The sequence below is a fragment of the Diachasma alloeum genome, unplaced genomic scaffold (genome assembly GCF_001412515.2).
Source record: "Diachasma alloeum isolate Michigan unplaced genomic scaffold, Dall2.0 Dall_scaffold_00212, whole genome shotgun sequence".
Classification (NCBI taxonomy): Eukaryota; Metazoa; Arthropoda; class Insecta; order Hymenoptera; family Braconidae; genus Diachasma; species Diachasma alloeum.
Window position 1 is genome coordinate 1,265,762 of NW_021680377.1, and position 19,738 is coordinate 1,285,499.

General features: G+C 47.8%; 4 protein-coding genes across 4 annotated transcripts in view; 2 read left to right on the forward strand and 2 right to left on the reverse strand.

Annotated features, from left to right (window-relative positions):
• Positions 1 to 78: 78 nt before the first annotated feature.
• LOC107036973 lies at positions 79 to 7,885 on the forward strand. Its single transcript, XM_015255267.1, has 2 exons — positions 79 to 2,202; positions 2,783 to 7,885. The coding sequence occupies exons 1-2, from the start codon at positions 79 to 81 to the stop codon at positions 4,448 to 4,450; spliced, it is 3,792 nt and encodes a 1,263-aa protein (XP_015110753.1). The 3' UTR covers positions 4,451 to 7,885.
• Positions 7,886 to 8,003: 118 nt separating this feature from the next.
• Positions 8,004 to 15,601, reverse strand: LOC107036878 (DNA polymerase theta). Its single transcript, XM_015255106.1, has 3 exons — positions 15,581 to 15,601; positions 14,140 to 15,496; positions 8,004 to 13,757 (listed from the first exon to the last, which is right to left on the reverse strand). Exons 2-3 carry the CDS (start codon positions 15,448 to 15,450, stop codon positions 8,499 to 8,501), a joined length of 6,570 nt encoding a protein of 2,189 aa, XP_015110592.1. The 5' UTR covers positions 15,451 to 15,496; positions 15,581 to 15,601; the 3' UTR covers positions 8,004 to 8,498.
• A 354-nt stretch (positions 15,602 to 15,955) lies between these two features.
• LOC107036911 (40S ribosomal protein S10) lies at positions 15,956 to 17,399 on the reverse strand. The gene is made up of 3 exons (XM_015255160.2): positions 17,278 to 17,399; positions 16,804 to 16,947; positions 15,956 to 16,352 (listed from the first exon to the last, which is right to left on the reverse strand). The coding sequence occupies exons 2-3, from the start codon at positions 16,945 to 16,947 to the stop codon at positions 16,017 to 16,019; spliced, it is 480 nt and encodes a 159-aa protein (XP_015110646.1). The 5' UTR covers positions 17,278 to 17,399; the 3' UTR covers positions 15,956 to 16,016.
• A 426-nt stretch (positions 17,400 to 17,825) lies between these two features.
• LOC107036963 (piwi-like protein Siwi) overlaps positions 17,826 to 19,738 on the forward strand; it is an 11,860-nt gene continuing 9,947 nt past the window's right edge. The window contains exons 1-3 of the mRNA XM_015255252.1: positions 17,826 to 17,949; positions 18,600 to 18,644; positions 18,748 to 19,262. Coding sequence (XP_015110738.1) covers positions 18,620 to 18,644; positions 18,748 to 19,262 — 540 coding nt within the window. The 5' untranslated portion in view covers positions 17,826 to 17,949; positions 18,600 to 18,619. The remainder of the gene's footprint in view (positions 17,950 to 18,599; positions 18,645 to 18,747; positions 19,263 to 19,738) is intronic.

Below are 19,738 nucleotides of genomic sequence, written 5' to 3' on the forward strand. Positions count from 1 at the left end.
CCCCCGAGCCATTCTCTCCCCCCCCCCGGCCGCGCGATCGATTGACATCTCCACGTGGAGAAACCCAAACCCGAAACAATGGACTTAAACCTGGCATCGGACACCGGAGGTGCAGTGGCATGTCCGGTGTGCACGCTGTACCTCCGCGAGGGCATAAGCCTGCAGCGTCACCTGGACACGCACCCGAAGGAGCAGGTGATCGAGGCCCTGATAAAGGCCAGCAGCACCTCCGCGTCCCCCCTGCCGACGCTCCCCTCGCCGTCCCCCTCGCAACTACCTCAGTCCTCGTCCCAGACGTCCCCGTCGCAGCCCGGGGTCTCCCAGGGTCAGTCCCACCTGCCGCAGTCCTCGTACCCCATCGGCCCGGTCTTCGAGTACCCGCCCCTGAACGCCATGATGCCCCCGCAGTTCGCGTCCTTCAGTTACCAGCAGTTCGTCAACAACGGGACGATGATGATCCCCCAGTACTCGATACCCCCGCCGCCGCAGGCAAACCAGATGATGCAGATGCTGTACAATCCGTACAATATGTACCAGCAGCAACAGGTGCCGACGGTGCAGATGCTCTCCCCCGTCACCACAATCCCGACGACGCGGATACGCCCGGTGGTGACGGTGGCCGAGAGCATCTCCAGGAGCATAATGATACCGAGCAGTCAGGAGGGGAAGGCGATCATCCCGGAGATGATGGAGAGCGACGAGAGCATTCTCCCGGACATCGAGCCGCCGGAGACGGCCGAGCGGACGGGGGAGGACCGACAGACGGAGGACAGGGGGCAGCAGACGCTCCCCAGGCGGTCGCCGCACGAGCCCCCGGCGCAGAAGGACGACGAGGAGGACGAGGGGGAGAGCATCGTCCCCGAGATCGAGGAGCCCCGGGACGAGCACGTCCTCCAGCGGCCGGAGTACCCGAAGGAGAGGGAGGAGAGGGCCGAGAAGACGACGGAGGGCCGCGAGGAGCAGCCGAGCGAGAAGGAGGCGCCCTCGCCGGCTGAGGAGGCCGGCAAGAGCCTCAAGATCAACATGCGGGTGGAGATACCCCAGCAGGGGGAGGTGGAGCACCTCGAGCGCTTCCTCATGAACATCATGGAGGCGAATCCGGAGAGGAGCGAGCCCCCGAAGAAGCCGGAGGCGTCGCACGAGCCTCCGGCGGGCGCGGGCGAGGGTTCGCAGGCGGATTCCGGGGGGGCGCTCGCCCTGGAGATTGATTACAAGGCGCTGGAGGCGCCGTACAGGTACAGGAGCAGCCTGAGCGCCCCCGCCTCGCCGATGGGGGAGAAGAAGGCCCAGCAGAGCTTCTCCAGGTCGGAGTTCGGCTCCATTGAGAACCTCAATCTTTATCCCGTTGGGTTCGACGCCGCCGCTCTGCAGGAGCTGGAGGACGACAATCGAGAGGAGGAGGACGAGGAGGAGGAGGGGGACGAGAAGAATGTTCCGGATAACTTCGAGGAGGAGGACATGGAGATCGAGGAGATCGCCAGCCCCCACACGCCCTTCGCCAAGGGGAGCGAGGAGAACAGGTCGCGCACACCCCTGTCGACCATCAGTGGGATATCCGGGCTCAAAGTGAGGACTGACCTGAGTAAGCCGGGGTCCCCTGCCTCGGTGCAGTCCTTCAGGGGACTCAATGGCGAGAGCGACGACGAGGGCGAGGACCATCAGAAGAACCCCCTCGACTGCTCCCAGGGGGAGGCCGAGGACGCCGGCAGGAGGTTCGACCCTGGGTGCCATCAGTCCGTCATCACTGAGCACGTCAGCTCATTCCCGGTGCTTTCCAATCAGCAAGGCAGCAGTGAGAGCTTCTCCCCCGCCAGCGGCAAGGGCCAGGGCCAGGATCTCACCGCCATCGAGGGCCTCGACCCCACCACCAGCGACTCCAAGAGCTTTCAGTCCATCGCCAAGACTATCAATCAAATACCAACGACGGAACTGCTGAATATCAATGAGGACGCGCATTCGGGCCCCATGAATGTGTTCGAGTTCGATGGACTGCAGATCCTTGTGCCCAGCACTTTTATCAGCGAGTCCAGTCAGAAGGCGATCAGCGCCACTAGTCAGCAGTCTATGGCCAGCAGCGAGGGCGGTGCGGGGATTGATGAGGAGGTGAAGAGTGTTAATATGAGGGCCGATGAGACTATGCCGCCCAGGGGGGAACTGTCCGAACAGGAGAGCAATGGCTGCACGGAGCATTCTGCTTGGCAGGTGAGAATAACGTTTTTTGCGGGATTTGAGGAGAAGAATTTTGTTGTCTGGTTTTATTCGTGACGGGTTATTCATTATTAGGTCATGATAATTCGGAAAAATTTTTTTTCGTCTCAATTTTTTCATTTTTCTCATTTATTCTATTCATTTCATCGAAACAGGAGGATAGAATTTAATCGAATTCAGGGGTATTCTTCTGTTATTCGCAAAAATATATCGATTTTAAATTTTTTTTAGGAATACATGAAGACCCATTTCAATTACCCGAATGTAATTTCGAATGACTTTTGTTTTGTGTTTGTTTTTTCTATTTAACATAATTCCTCTCCATTCAGTGTTGTAACATGTGAATTAAAAAAAAAATCTATATAATAAGAATAAGAATGGATAAAACGAAATTACCAAATTATGAGGAAAATAAAAATAGAATAGTGTAAACTAATGCAAACAGTTTATTAAACTGAGCTGAACGAAGAGAAAAATACGAGAAGGGAAAAAGGTTTCGGAGGAAGAGTTTCCCCACAACACAAACAAAAATACGAGCACTTCCTTTTACGTAATGACTCCCTCTGAATTCCAGCTGTACGTAGGTCAAGAGTCCTCCCGGATGTCGACGTCGTACGACCTGATGGCTCGTGAATCGTGGGAGGAGTCCGAGGGCTCTGACAACGAGTCCGGAGTTCCCCTCCTGGACAGTCGTTCCCTGGCCACCCACTTTACCTCCTCCCTCTTCCTGGACCGCGACCGCAAGACCCCAACGAAGCGAACCTTCAAGTGCTCCCTCTGCACGGAAGTCTTCGATTGCCCGAAGGAGCGCCGAGTCCACAGTACAACAGTCCACAAGGAGGCAGGCCCCTCGAACAGCAGCAGCAACAGTGGCCCCCTGGAGACCCCAGAAGCTAAAGACATAAAGCTCCTGGAGGGTCGAATGAACGTCTTCGAGGAGATTTTCGTCCCAGGGATTCACGTGCCCACGTACCACCAGTCGCAGCCGCCTCTCCTGCACCAGCTGCAGCCCCCGCAGCAGCCCTCAGACCTCACGAAGCCAGACGGCGACGAGAAGGCCGAGACCCCCACTGGCCTCGAGATCTCCTGCGCCATGTGCTCCCAGAGATTCGCCTCAGAGCGTTCCCTCCAGGTGCACAATCGTCGAGTTCACGGTACAGAAGTGGCTAAACGCCTGCACGACATCTCCAAATGCCAAATCTGCAACGAGGAGTTCCCCTCAGTCGTCCAGTTCAATGCCCACCTGAAGATCCACCCCCTGGAGTGCTCGCAGTGTGGCAAGTACTTCTACAGAAAGCAAAACTTCAAACTCCACATGAAACGACACCTGGGGATCAAGCCCTTCCCCTGCACAGTGTGTGACAAGGCCTTCTTGACGAAGCAGAAACTCGACGAGCACATGAATGGCCACACTGGGAATGCCCCCGTCAAGTGCAATCTGTGCAACGAGACCTTCAGGAGGTACTCCAACCTCACTCAGCACAAGAATCGCCATCATCTCAACATTAAGAGAAAGCTCAAGGACTATATCTGCCACTGCGGTGAGGTGTTTCACACGAAGAAGAAGCTCGCCTGGCACAAGGAGACCCACGACGAGAAGCCCAAGGCCTGCACCTACTGCAACGAGAGGTTCATACACATGGCCAGCCTGACCAGACACATGAGGAGGGCCCACAACAGGCGATTCGTACCAGATGCTCAGAGGGAGAATGAGAATGTCGAGTGTCCCATATGTAAGTGCATTTATCTCAGATCGTCGTTGTCTGTTCACATGAGGGTTCACAATGGCGAGCGACCTTACGAGTGCCAAGTATGCTCCAAAGCATTTAGCACTAAGTGGAACTTACAGTTGCACAAGTGGACCCATGCTGCCAGAAGTACTAAACCGTATAAGTGTAATCAGTGTAGCGCTGCTTTCTACAGGCACAGTGACTATACTGCTCACATGAATTCACATAGGAATGTTAGACCGTATACTTGTAATTACTGTGGGGCACAGTTCATTAGGAAGTATAATTGCTTGAGACATGTCAAGGAGCATGAGGAGAATAAACAGTATACTTGTGATGTTTGTAATAAGACTTTTCACAGGTCTTATTATCTTAAGGAACATTTGAGGGTTCACAGTGGGGCGAGACCTTATACTTGTCATATTTGCGGGAAGAGCAGTAGTACGAAGAGCAATCACAATAAACATGTCAGGATTCATCATGCTAGGGAACCGGTTAATACGGAAAATTGAAGAGGGAAGATTGATGATTTTTTTGTTTTGCACAGTTTTTTGTTCTGATGAATTATGAAGGATTAATTTGCTGGGGACAGGGATGCATTGTTAGCTTTTCATGATTTTTTAGAATAAAAAAGGGATTTTTTTTCAGGGATAGGATTGTGTGGATCTGTTCTGAAAGTCTATATTTTTTATTTTAGTCTCTTTCAAAAATGACTCTTGCATTTTTTATTGTGGTGAGTAATAAAAAATTAAGGACTTCATGAATCTTTAGTTTTTCATTATTTTTCATGATTAAAAAAACGTACTTTTGACTCAATTGGATTAAAAGGGGGTGAATGGGTTTTGAGAGGATTGTGGGAGTTGGATTGTCTTCTGAAGACATCCGTGATGATTTAAAAACATTAAATGTTGGGAGTTAGTAACGAGGAAGTAATTTGAGTGAGTTTAGTTGAATTTCAGATTTTTGCTTGGTTTTTGGAATGTCTTGTTGGAAGGGAATTGTGGAAATAGAGGCGAGTGTTGAGGGAGAGTTAACAGGAAAGTATTAAGACGTCTTCATGTTGATTATGTTGTTTTACCACTCCACCACTAAGTGATGATCCATTATCAGAGGAACTGTAGGTTCGCAATTATTATTTGAGATGAATTGTTTGTTTGTTTGTTTCTTCGTTCAGTTGAGATTCTTTTCTGCGGATTCTGGGGTGAGGGGTGAAGGAGATGTTTTATCGAAAAATGTCAAAAGAGAGTTTTTGTGGAGAATTTAATGGGCTACATTAAATGCCTCTTGACATTTTTCGATGAATCCAAAAGTATTCGAGATATCGACGAAATAAGAGCTGTCCAAATCTCACGATTATCTCCTTGTTTCTCCACAACTGAATAAATGTTGTTTTTAATTAGTGAAATTTTGTTGACTCGATGCTTGATGAATGAAACTCGTCCATCGATCGTGACTTAGATAAATTAGCTAATGTAAATTGATAGAATGGACACAAGTGAAATATTCTGTTGTGGTTTAAGATCCAGTGACTTGGGACCCTAACTACTTAAGGATCCTAATTAATAAGTAATTAATGATACCCAGGAATCAACAAGTTAATCGAATTCCAACTGCTGACTGGTGAGAAAAAATTGAACATTTTGTGTTGACAAAACACGAAGAGCGTATAAACACGTGAATTAAAACGAAGTAATCATAAGGAAACATGGAAAAACGTTTGCCAACTAATAGTAAAATAATTTAATACATAAAGGATAATTAATCGATACTATAGAGGGGAAGAATAACTACTACATAACATTAATGAAGTCCTTTACGTGTCAGTCGTTGTAAGTGGGGTATTTCTTTTTACTGTTTTACAAATTGGAAAAAAAAATTACATTGTGGTAAGGACAATTGTTATTGTCAATCGGTGTTCGAGTGTAATGTGTGTGAACAGGAGCTAAACTGTTTCATTGAATAGTTATTGAGAAGGGAAATGGTAAAACGTAATGAATGAACAAGTCAATCTATACTATTTCTGCCAACAGAACACATATTGAATTATCTTGAATGTGAAGGGAATTTTTTTGCTGAAAATTTAATTCTCTGCAAAGTCTGATTTATTTTTGTCGAAATAATGATAAAAATTGTTCAAAATAATTCGGATTATTTTGCCAACATCGCTGAGGGAAAACCTGAGCTAAAAATATGAAAAATAATTCACAAACGATAACGTTTTACCCATTTCCACCAGGACTCAACACTTCTAATATAACAAAAACAAGACAATTACAATAGCCAATCGCTATTACCTTAGTTGTTATTCTTCTATATTTATATATTTTGCAATGCATAAGGTGATCAACTATTGGTAAAATTAATTCCAATACTAAGACTGATCGATGTTGGTTCTTCGTACTGCTCTCTGCAAGAAATCATCAATTGAATTTTCAATCATTTGCAAAATGATTGAATCAGTTAATATTATTTTAATCCCACTGTTCATGAATTCATCAATTGCATCAGTAATCGATTGTAATCCAATTTATTCGATTTTTAATCGTCAAGTTATTAATTAATCACTACTTTAAGTGAAGGATTTATTGATCGAGGGGTGAGGGGTATATCTGTTGAATCGTGAATATGATTGGAGGACTGGAGAATTACTATGGGTCCAATTTTTCATTCATATTCTGAATTATTGATAGGTAGTTAGATACGAATCAATTTCTTCGAAGCTGTACCAAAACAATAAACGAGTTAAGTTGATTATCCTGGGGGTGGGGAAGGGCGAGGATTTCATTTCTGAAGGGAGCAGTATGAGACACATTAGACTGCCTGAGACATTTTAGGAGTGAGGAATGAATTCAGTAGAGAGATTCCGCGAAATTATCGAGGTGTAATTTTTTATTTGTTGATTATCTCGGTGATTATGGGGTTTGGGGAGAACAGGGAGAGGGATTTTTTTTTCTGGCGATGAGAAAAATCTTCTGATGTTGGAGATTGAGGAAAAATTTGTGGCAGAAAAAAATTAATTTTTTTCAATCACTTTTGATTAATTGATAATTAATGGTTAATTGACGATTGATGTCAATCGTGTCATCATTTCTCTACTGAATTATGAGAATTGTCAGCATAATATTATGAAAACGAAATTGGTATTCCCCACGAGAGATATTTGAAAAGTTATTGCTGGTTTTATTATTTTGCCTGCAGTTTGGAAAATCTACCAGACAATTACGCAATTAAAACAATCACGAAAAATTGATGTTAATTATCGAGAAACCAGCATCGATGTCCAAATGTGCAATTTGTGTTGATTATTAGGATCAATTGTGAATAACAATTAGGATGAAAAAACTTCATGTGGACAGAGTGTGAAAAGTGGGAGAAAAATCCTTGGGAATAACAAAAATGTTTATTCATAATTCATGAATGAGATAATGAAGGTAATTATTGTACATAATGTAAATATGTATATCACTTCTATTTTATAATAGGGCCAATGCGAGTAAATAATATTGAAAATTAAACAGAATAATAACGATAGGTAAAGAGGGAATTAAGATTTCGAGGAGAATTTCGATTACGTGATAAGGAAAACAAATTGATAAGATTCTTACTATGATTGAAGGATAAAGATAGGATAATTAATTAATGATAAATGAAAAAGAAAACGTTAATAAAGACAAAATGCGCATACTACATGATCCTTAAAACACGTGTATACCTTAATAAAGTTATGTATTGAGGTACTTTTTAATGAAAAAAAAAACATGTTTCTTTATTTTTTTAATTGTGGTTCTTCTCTTTATTTTTATCGTCAGTTGGCGTCACTTTTTTTTGAGGGAGGGAGGTTTTCTTTCTTTCGTCGCCTCATTTTTGTTTCAATGTTGTAATGTTGTACCACGTGTGTACATTAAAGATGAAGAGTATGTTGTACATATATACATTGTCAATTTTTGCATTTGTGTTTTTATTTATAGTCCTGTCGTCCGTTGGTGGGCTTTGAGGGTTCAGGTCTTGATTTTATTCTTGTTGTTCTGTCTTTTTTTTCTTGAGTTAAAGAAAAAACTCCGTAAATTAGAGAGTAAAAAATTTAATTTATAAAGAATACATGATTTTCCTGTTTTACAATCCTAGAAATCAGTCGTTCATATCCTAGCTATCCACCAATAAATCCATTCAAATCATTCAATATGATAAAAATTGAACGACCAATATCATCAGTCTATATTCTAAATTCATTAAAATAAATCTGAAGCATAAAAAATCTTCATCTTAATATTATCAATTCTTTAAAAGCACTGAAACCCATCAATTCACAAAAAGCGTGTAAAAAATCTGATCGAATTAGTAATGAGAGACAATATTTACAATTAATGATCAATAATTTAAAAAATCCATCTGATGGAATGAAATAATTTAGCAAAAACTAACAGAAGTGTATTAAAAAATCTGATGGAATTATTAATGAGAGAATATTTACAATCAACAATGAATAATTAAAAAAATCCATGTAATGGAATGAACTAATTTGGCACAATTCAATAGAATCTTTAAAAAATTTCAAGACCCCTAAACCCCTTGATACTCTTCAAGATTTCCCCAGGCGGTCCCCACCTTGACCCTCACCGGTAGTGGAACCTTAAGTCCCACCCCAGCCACGCCTTCCATCCCCTCCCTGATGATCCTGACGACCCTTCCCAGGTCCCTCTGACTGACCTCATAAATAAGTTCATCATGGAGCTGCAGCACCAGGAAGCCCCCCTTCGGCCCGCCGTCCCTGCTGCTCCTGAGTTTCCTCCTGACAGGCATCTGAGGCATGACGAATCCGCCCTCGAACTCCCTGGCCATCCTGGCATCGACGTCCACCATGGCCTTCTTCGCGAGATCCGCCGCAGACCCCTGGACCTTGGTGTTGACCGCCTGCCTCTCGGCCTGTCCCCTCTCCCCAGGAGCATCACTCCTCAGCGCTGGAAGGGCTCTCCTCCTCCCCATCAGCGTCTCCACGAAGCCATCCCTCCTGGCCTCCTCCACCACCTCAGCGAGCCACGCCCTGACGCCAGGATAACTCCTCATGAAGGTCTCCACGAAGACCTTCGCCTCAGCCTCGTCGACCTGGAGAGTCTCTGCGAGGCTCCTCGTCCCCATCCCATAGATCATGCCATAGCACAGCTGCTTGGTCCTCTGCCTCATCCCGTCGTCGACCTTCGCCTCGTCCTCGTTGTACCACCTGGCAGCGATGTTCCTGAAGACATCCCCAGGCTTCCTCAGGACCTCCAGGAGCTTCTTCTCCCCGGAGAAGTGCGCGAGGATCCTGAGCTCCAGCTGGCAGTAGTCAGCCGAGACAATGACGTTCCCCACGTTCGAGACGAACGCCATCCTGACGCTGACGACGAAGCTGCTGTCGGCGGAGTCGAAGTCCCTGGGGACGTTCTGGAGGTTCGGCTCGTGCATGGAGACCCTCCCGGTCGCCGTGTGGGTCACGCAGGTCCCGTGGATCCTCGAGGACTTCTCAGCGAGGTTCAACAGGGGACAGATCATCTTGCTGTGCGTGGAGGAGAGCTTCCTCCAGGTGGCCACCAGTTTGGCAATTGGGTGGGCCGAGGCCTCGAGAACTGCCTTATTGGTGCAGACCTTCTTCGTGGTGTCCATCCCCAGGACTCCAGCGACACTCTTCGACGAGGAGAAGTTGAATTTTTTCCCTACTAGAGCGTAAGCTTTGGACTCTATCGAGGAGAGCTCGTCCTGGATCACTGAGGAGAGCTCCTGGAGGGCCTGGAGGTTCACTCCGAGGCCTGTGAGCTCCATTCTCGACAGTAAAACCACCGTCGGCATCTCCAGCTCTTGAAACGTCCTCGGGAGTCTCGTGGAAATTTTCTCCAGTTTTTTCGAGAGCCCCTGCTGCATCCAGAAGGTGAGGAGAGCTTCTGTGGAGGCTCTGAGGTCACTGGGGGTCGAGCTCTTGACGTTCAAACCCGGCCCTGAGGGCCCTGACAACGGCCCCAGTCGGTGGAGGAGACCCAGGCCCTCCGGCAGGTGCTCGTGAACCAAATTGGTGAAGGTCTTCTCAGGGGAGTCTGGGTTCAGCAGCCAATCCGCCACCCGAGGGTCCAGAAACCTGCAGGAGGGGGCGATCCCACAGCACCTGAAGAGCGTCCTGTAAGTCTCCTTCGTCGAGAAGCACCTGACGACGAGTCTCGAGCCCAGCAGTTCAGTCAAGAGCGCCATCCGCTCCTTCATGGGGACTCTGTTGGCCTCCGAGTTCTCGAACGAGAGGAAGTACACGGATTTCCCCCAGGACATCGCCACCCCGCAGAGGCGTTTGTCGTTGTGAACGCAGGTCTCAACTCTTCTCGAGCGTTTCCCCGGCTCCTGGAGGCTCGACGCCCCGATTATCTTCGTCCCAATCGTAATCGTGTCCTTCAGGTACGTCTCGCAGGCCAGCGCCACCGAGATCTCGGACTTGGAGGCCAGTTTCTCCTTGAATTCACTGAATTTCGCCTTCTCCCTGATGTTGACGATCTCGAGGTCCTCGAAGTCCGGCCTCTTCAGCTTCTCCCGCACCTTCTGATCCTTCTGGGTCTTGAGAACAGTCTTCGCTCTTGATGGGTTCATCTTCCTCTGGGTTTCGTCGTCGGAGTTCACGATTATGCTCTCGGTGCTGCAGTCCTCGCAGACAAAAGTCTTCAGGTCGGCTATCGGCTGACGAACCAACACCTTCGGGATCGTCGCCTGGGTCTTCGTGGCCGTCCTCTGGGTCCTGATCCTCATGGACTCCAGCTTCATCCTGGTTCTCGTCCTCATGGCGCTCCCCGTTCTGTCTGCGCTCTGGGAGGCGACGATTATGTCGTCCTCAGACCTGTTGGACCCCGTCGACAGCCCCCCAGGACTGCTGTAGGATATCACGTTGATGATCGGGGACTTTTCCACCCCTGGACTCCTCAATTTCCTCTTCGAGGTCTTCTTCACCTTCTCCAGGCTCGACTTCCCCTTGGAGACGAGCTTACCCTTCTGCGATTTCGGTGGAGTCCTCAGTTTCTTCAGCCTCTCGAGGACTGCGTTCGTGTTGTTCCAGGAGTCCTCGTCCCAGACCAGGGACTTACTGCGGTTCTCTTCAGCAACTGACGCTGGACGGGACTGCGGCGCCTCTGGCCTCACGAATTCGTCGGTCCGATTGTTAGATCGATTCCCCGATGTTCCTGGGAGGTTGAAGGACGACAGCTCCACCTCCGAGAAGACGGAGTTGTCGAGGTCGATGACGTTCTGCTCCAGGATGCCGTATTCCTCGGTGTCGAGGCCTAAACTGTCGCCGAAGAGACTTGGGCTCCTGGATGTTGAGGATTTGGCCAGGGACGTCCTCAGCAAGGAAGCCCTGGGGGTCTTCGATGGCTCCACTGGGGGTCTCGATGATTCTGCTGAGACTTCAACTAATTTCTCATCATCTGTAGTTTTTTTTATGGAAATAACCCCCCCAGGACTCTGAACATCGTTTTTCTCAGGCTCTCGAACATCGTTTCCACCGGCTTCAGCACGCCCGGGAAGTCCCGCAGTCCTATTCCCCTCAGAGACGTCCCCCCTCCCATTAAAACCCCTTTCAGACGAGCTCAGGCTCTCCAGCCCCGAGCCCACCCTCACCACGACGTCCCCATCGTCAATGGTGCACAGCGAGCCAGAAGAGCTCTGCACTCCACTCCCAGACCCACTCCTCTTCCCCCAGTGGACGTCCTCCACCCCCAGCTCATGCTGCACCATCACCCTGGCCTCCTTCACGATGAGGACGGCAGCCTCCCGAGGGGTCAGCCCGTCCCTCCCCGTCACGAAGATGGTCCTCATCTGCCTCCTCCTCTCGGCGTCGACGCCGTCCTCCCCCAGCTGATCCCTCTCGCTCTCGAAGGGCAGGGCCTTGTGCAGCGCCCTCTCGACGTCCAGCTCATCAGCAGCCGCCAGCTCCGCAACCGTGGTGATCCCCTCCTTGAAGAGGCTCCTGGCCCTCAGTCCATTCAGCGACGGCAGCCTCAGGAGGTCCAGCAGTTCCCTGCAGACGCCGAACTGCAGTCGCGCCTGGAACTGCGACACCAGGAGTTCCACGCAGTTCCAACCGAGTTTCTTGCAGAACTGCGTCACCATCCCCGCGAAGGTCGCAGCCGTCTGCTGGAGGCTCTGGATGACCCCTCGACAGCACGAGTACTTCCTGCAGACGGCGTTCAGGGGGACCTCCCGCACGAGGTCGTGGAGGGCGAGGGCCGTGTAGAAGCGCTTGTGCACGTCCAGAGTCTTTCCCTGCCTGACATTCCCCGTCGTCGCCCTCAGGATGAAGGTCTCACTCACCCCCACCAGCTGTCCAACGCGTCTCTCACTGTCCGAGATGTCCCTCCAGATGTTCAGGAAGATGTACCAGTCGATCTGGCCGATGAGACTGCTGGAGTTGATGGGCGTCACGAGGTAGATCACGTGGAGTTCGGTGTCCAGGACGAAGCACTTCCTCGCTTTCTGCAGCTCCTCGAAGAGGAAGAGGCCATCCTTCGGGGGGACTGAAGCCGCCAGGCAGGCCTTGCCGAGCTGCGTCGCCACCCACCGTCGATCCCCGGACTTGGAGATCTGGGGGAGGAGCAGCTCGTTCTCCACGAGGAAGTCGACAGCGGACTTCGTGGAGGTCTCCACCTCCTCGGGGAGTTTTGTGAAGCTCAGCAAGGTGCACCTGGTGTACAGGAGGATGTCGTCGAGGGTGTAGGCCACCTCGGACGCCACTGCCTCCAGGAGGCTGCGGACCAGGGGCCCCGGTCCCTGCAGGCAGGACTCGATGGGCTGAAGGGAGGACTTCAAGAGGTTCTTCAGCGCCGGCTGCTCGTTCGGCTTGCAGATGAGGATGCTCTCGCCCGCTGTGTCCTTTCCCATTCTCCCGGCGCGGCCGATCATCTGTTTGTATGTTAAGGTGTCGATTGGGCGCCCGTGGAACATTATCGTCCGGATGATGACGCGCCGCGCTGGGAGGTTCACGCCGCTGCTCAAGGTCGACGTCGCTGTGAGGATCCGCAGGGCGCCGGAGCGGAAGGCCCCCTCGATGACGTCGCGCTCGTCCAGGGTCAGCCCTGCGTGGTGGTACGCCACGCCGAAGGAGACCGTCGACCTCAGAACTCCGTCGAGGCCGCAGGGGGAGCGTTTCAGCTGCTCCAGGGTGTCCATGATCGCCTCGGTGTTCAGTTGGGAGCGCAAGCTCCGGCCGACCGCAGTGTCCGCTCGCCCCAGGTGGGAGAACGAGCTGGAGATCTGACGCGCCAGAGTCTCGCACCAGTTCTTCGTGGGGCAGAAGATCAGGACGCTGTGGCCGTCCGCCAACGTCTCCAAGCAGAGGGCGATTATGTCGTCGGGGTCTTGGGGGAGGTCGGCGCGCGGGGTCAGGGATTTTTGGGGGGCCAGGCGGTCGTCGTAGAGGGTGACGCCTATCTTGCAGAGCTCCTTCAACGGCACCGGACGGAAGTCCGTCTTGAAGAGCTCCGCGTCCAGCCATTTGGCCAGGACGTCGAGGTTGGGGAGCGTCGCGGACATACCTATCAGCTGGATCTGCACGTTTTCTTCCTTCAGGGACATGTACTTGAGTTTAGTCAGGAGGAGCTCCAGGAGGTAGCCTCGGAAGGGGTCCCCCAGGAGGTGCAGCTCGTCTATGACGACTGCTCCGAGGTCCACGAGCCCTCCCGCCTCCATCATCTGGTTGATCAGGGAATTCGCTTTCTCGATCGTTGCTATCGCAACGTCGGTGGAGGAGAACCCCCCCGGGGGCTGGACTCCTCCCATGAATCCCTCCACGCGCACCCCGGAGTCTGATAGGAGGTCCTGGAAGGGGGGTAAAATTGTAGGCGTTTTTTACTTGCGACAAATCACGGGAAAAATACAATTACGAAGATTGCAATTTGTCGAGGTGGTTGCAGTGTTTGCAAATTCTCATTCTCATTTTCACAAAGATTTGTATTCTCTCTTGGATCCAGGGGGTCAGATCTTGGATTCTGTCAGAGGAAAAGTCGACTTTCGCCAAAATCGAATTTTTTCGTCAAGTGAATGTTGATTCTGCATTCATTCACCCCTCAGATGCCAATGAAACTCTCAGAGACATTACTCAAAACTTGAAATGAAATTGAAAATGAGAATTCTCAGGGTCAGTGCCCGGTACCTCAAGGGTAAACCTGCGGTAAAACGACCGATAAATTTTTGTCCCTACCTGGAAGTAGTACATCTTCTCGCGGACCACCGAGACGAACGGCAGGATGAAGATGACCTTCTTGCGGCGCTCGATGACGGTTTTGATGACGAGGATTTCGGAGACGAGGGTCTTGCCGGCGGAGGTCGGGGCGGAGTAGACGAGGTTCTTGGAGTTGCTGAGGATGTTGGGGGTGGAGAGACAAGCTACTTGCCAGGGAAACATGGACTGGAGGCCCCTCGAGTGGTACTTCAGGAGGATTGTTAGCGGAAGACCCCAGGAGGACAGCTTCAGGCGGTCCTGGGAAGACACCAGCGAGGGCGAAGGGATCGACGAAGGGTTCAAGGATTCTGACCTCGAGGACGATGGCGAGGGGTTTTCGAGGTTCTGGGGAACATTCCGACCGGAAGCCGAGGGTTTTGAAGGCCCTTGGGATGACGATGACGAGGGGGAGTGAATTCTCGAGGCCCTGAGCAAGTTTTTCCCTGGAGATGATCCTGAGGATGATGGAGGAGGGTTTTGGAGAGGTTGAAAATTTTCCTGAGGTTCTGCAGGAGATGATGAATGGGAAACAATACTCGGGTTTTTGGGATTCTTCGAGGACGACGAGGGCTTCTGGGGGACCGTGAGGTCACCTTGACGTCTAGAAGACGATGAAGACGACGACTCAGGTTTGATACCAGGATTTTTGGGTTTTTTTGGAGCATCTCCTCGTGAAGATGAGGCCGAGGGTTTATGAAGGGCCTGGAGATGCTCCTGACGTCTAGCAGACGACGATTTTGAGAGATCTGGGGATGACCCTGAGGGAATCGTTGGGTTTTTCTGAAGATTTCTTGCACGAAGGGGGAATTTTGGATTTTTCAGGATTGTTAATGTCTTGCTGGGGGTTCTAGAGGTGAGGGGTTGTCCCTCCTGCCTCGATGATGAGGGATTGGAAATTTGGAGGTCGGCCTCACCCTGGGGTTCATCTCGTGAAGGTATTGCAGGCTTTTGTGGGGATGACGAGGTGTTAATGACGTTGTTGGATGCTTCGATAGATGGGGAGGGGTTTCTCGAGGTTTTCTTTCGTTTTGAGGACCTGGGGGGCGTCAGGGGGGGCTTCTGCGTGCACTGGGTGTACCTGGAGCGCGAGAGGACGAGGCTCTCGTTGAAATAAGCTTCCAAGGATGTGTTTTCTTTGGATTTTGAGGCCTGGGGGGTGGGTTTGGAGGTTCTGGAGGGTTGGGGGAGGTTCGGGGAGGCCTCCTTCAGGGGCTCTCTCGAGGATTGCGAGGGAAGGAAGTCGTCTGACTGAATCAGCGCCGCCAGGGTGCTGTCACCCAGCGTCAGCATCGCTGCCCTGATTTTTTCCGCATGGAGTTCTCAATTTTTTTTTATTCTGAGGGAAAAAACAACGGATTTTAAATGATTTTTGACTTTAATTGTGAGGGGTTTAAGTCATGCTTTGGAGGGGTTCACTCACCTGTTCTTATTCTTGGTTAGGACCGACTGTTTTGGTTCTACAGGTTTTTCGGAGTATTTAAAGGGACGCGGCGCATGCGCGAGAGGGGACTCCAAAAATTGGAGATTCTGCTTGATTCAGGGATTTTAAATTTTCCGGAATAGTTTACGCGAGAGTTTAGAAGAAATTCTAGAATTATTTTTTTAGAAATTTGTAGGATTCAAAAAATGGCTTTTGACATTTTTAAAAATCGATTTAGTGCTTCTACTGTAATTTGAGGGATTTAAAAAACTCTTGTCCATGACAAAAAATCTCCTCCAATTCTCCTCTAAATTTACTAGATGTTTTGGAAATAACCCAATGATTTAATTAATTAATTAATTAATTAACACAAGATCAATGTTAATTTTTTTTTCATTTTTTTCGTTTATTTTACATGATACAAATCGAATAGAAATTACTGTGGAGCCTTGCCACGTCCGAATCCACCACGGAATTCGAGATCCCCTGTACCAGGGCCGATATCAGCCTTCTTGTCTCCAGGAGCTGGTGGACCACCTGGGCCACGCCTGTATCCAGCACGATCCTCAGTCGGTCTCGATTCGCTTTTGCCACCTGCAGCTGGCCTCGGCCTCGCCGTTTCAGGTCGCGGCTGTCTCTTCAGGGTCGATGGGACAATCTCAGGGGGAAGGTGGAGGTACCCACGGAGGTACTCGATACCCTCGTTCGTGAGGTACCAGTAGTAGTGGCGCCAGGCGAACTGCTCCTTCACGTGACCTCTGGATTTCAGGGACTGAAGACGAAAAATTTAATTGAACAAAACGTCTAGTTAAAGTTTTCCAAAAATACGAGAATAAATGAACCATTTGTGGAATTTTCTGGGGAAGTAACAACTCTAGAAGAAAATATCAAGAGCATTTCCCGTTTAGGGGAGAAAATTCTCTAACAAAAAAGTCTTAGAATAATTGTTTTCTAATCACAATTGGAATTCCATCATTTCCTCGAAATTCGCATTCATAAGAATTCACTCATCAATTCCAGAAATATATGATCAGTCATTGGTTTTAGAGAAAAAATATTAATACATCTCAAGATAATCAACAGAAATTTAGTAACACTGCCAAATATTTCGAAATTCTCAAGAGAAAATCACTCATTAACGTCCAGAAGATCTCACCCCCCACTAGTTTTTAAAATTTCCAATGAAAAAATCTCATTATTTTTTTTTTATGAAAAAAACTCACCTGCATAGCCTTGATGACCTGGAGGTTGGGGATGGTCTCCAGCTCAGGGTGTTTTGGTGCATGAAAGTCCTTCTTAGCCACCATGACTCCCTCCTTGAAGAGGTACTCGTAGATAGCAACACGATTCTTCTTGGGCATCAACATCTGCAGACAAGTAAGATCAATTACCACTTTGGCTCCAATTACCTGCACTTTTAGGTTAACTCATGTGTTTCCCTCTCAGCGAACCCTCCGGCACTCCCCAAACCCCAACTATTGCTCCATCAATCATCGAGCAACAATTGTTAAAGCAATTTCCAACTGAACAAATCATTTGTTTACTGCAAATCAACGCAGAATGGACAATCAGGTGATTTTCGAGGTTAGTCGACGTCAAATTTTTGACAGCCCCCAAACCCAAAAGTTCACGTGAACCACCAAAAATACTCGAGGAACAATTAGAGTTATTAACAGAGAATCCAGCGAAATTCTTACTTTGCCTCTGTTATTGAGGATGCACGAGATTAAAGACGATTTTCGGCGGAATCCAGGGCGACAGAACGCTCCTCGATTGGCGTTTTTATCGGAAAGGGATATTTACCCTCGGAGCAAGAATTATGAGAGACGACAACGGTTAAAATTTTTTTTTTCGTCCGTTCGGCAACTGGAGGTAGCGCTCCAGTTGATAAAATCGACCCCTGAATTGTCGTGCGCCAATAATTAATAATCTAATTGTTTAAATTGTTTTAATTTAATCTCAATTCGTTATCGTCGATATTCAAGCCAATCTTCATAAATTGATATTAATTTCCCTAAATAAATAAATTCATCAATCTTTTATTAAATTTTATTCTCAAAACGAAATGAACAACGCAATTCCTATTATGAGACTGAATAATTTTCCATTTATTTCATTTTATGAAACTCATTATTGAAACATTAGTTTAACAATTAATACAGCTGATTTTTTCATTTTAAATAATCATGAATTGCGTCGCCACTCCCCCAATCCGAATCCACCAATCACCGACGTCGATTGCTCATGGCGGTCGAGGCTTGAGTGCGACGAGTGTTTTCTCCGAAATAAGCGACTGGAAATCCACCGATTTAGTCGTTTATCAGTCTTAAAAATCGTCAAATAGCTGCAGTTCACTGGAATCCCCGCACGTGAGTCTTAATTCTTTAATTCTAAAAATCAATCCCCTGGGAATTGAATTTAGTCATTGTTTACGAATCGTCGACGTGAACTCTTTGTCTGTTCTGTTCTGTTGTCATCGCCGGTATGCACATGTTTACGTTTTTCCATTCTTCGAAACCTCTCGAGTATCAGATTCCCAATGAGTAATATTTTAGAGACAATCGAGTGGAATTATTTGTGCAGCACGAGAGACCGAATTAACTCATCACTTACTCTAATATTCTTATTCATTCTCTCAATAATCTCCCGAAGCCCGAAGACATTCCATTCGTTTTCATGAATTATTACCATTAATATTATTATGAGAGAATATATGGTTGGAATGAAGGGATAGCGTGTGCATTTGTATAAAAGGAGTTACATTTGTCGGAATTTTTGTTCGGATTGTTCTTGGACAAAGGAAAGAGTGCAAGAGCTATAAAAAAAACTGTTTACCTTTTTTTTCGATTCTCCGAGCTCTGATATCCGAGACCGACTCTTACGTCAACGGCATCCTCTGCGTCGCATGGCAGTTCCATTAAAAAACACGACAATGTGATTTTAAAAAATTTGACATGAACGAATGTATCAAAAAATCATTTAAAAAATTGTAATAATTTTTTTCATGTTTTATTGCCAGTAATAATCGATTGAGATAAAATGGATAATCCTGATGATAACACAGGTGAGAGTAATTTCATCAATTTGCAATGATTTATTATGAGGATCAATCAATTAATTTTTTTTATAAACAAATTTATTTAATTTATTCATCGAATTATTTGCAGAAAATCTGGTACCCCTCAAAGCGAATTATTTCAAGATCCTTTGCGATCCGGACTGGGATTTGTATCGGTATCGAGTGAGATTCGAGCCGGAGGAGGACAATTACGAGCGCCAGAAGGCTCTCATCGAGCAGCATCGTAATGTCATTGGGTCGTATATCCTGGATGGGGCATTTCTCTTCTGCACACAAAAGCCCCCCCTGGAGTTCCCTCCAGACGAGGAGCCCCAGATCACAGCCGAATATTTAGGCGACATGAAGCCTCGAGATCATCGTTACGTGCAGATGTACAATCTCCTGGCGAGGAGGGCCCTCGAGGCTATGGATTTCCGAATGGTTGGCAGGGATTTCTACGACGTCAATACACCAGAGGCCAAGGTTAACATCGAGGACTACGCCCTGGAGGTGTGGACAGGCTACCAGATTGCTGTGCAGCATTACGACGATGGAGTCATGATGTGCGTCGATGTTTCCCACAAAGTCATAGCTCAACTCTCGATATTCGATCTTCTCGAACAGGTTCAAATTAATTTCAATCGTTTATTTAATCTTTTATTATTGACTTCAAAATAGAAAGAGAGACAGCAAAATAACAAAAAATCTCTGGGCGGTTGTATCCCTGATACAACCGTTATGTTTTACGTGAATACGAATAGGTTTTAAGGCTCTATCTCTCATAGTTTCCGAGATAATCGCGAAAAACCAAAGTGCCAAAAAAAATTAATTTAATTCATCTTGTATAAGGCCTAGGAAGTGGAAAAACGCAATTCTGAGTCGTGCACTTGCCTACAGGGGACCCAAATTCGGTTTTAAGGCTCTATCTCTCATAGTTTCCGAGATAATCGCGAAAAACGAAAATGACAAAAAAAATTAATTAAATTCATCTTGTATAATTCCTAGGAAGTGGAAAAACGCAATTCTGCGCCGTCCATCTGCCTATACGGAACCCAAATTTCCTCAGGAATCGAATGGAATAGGTTTTAAGGCTCTATCTC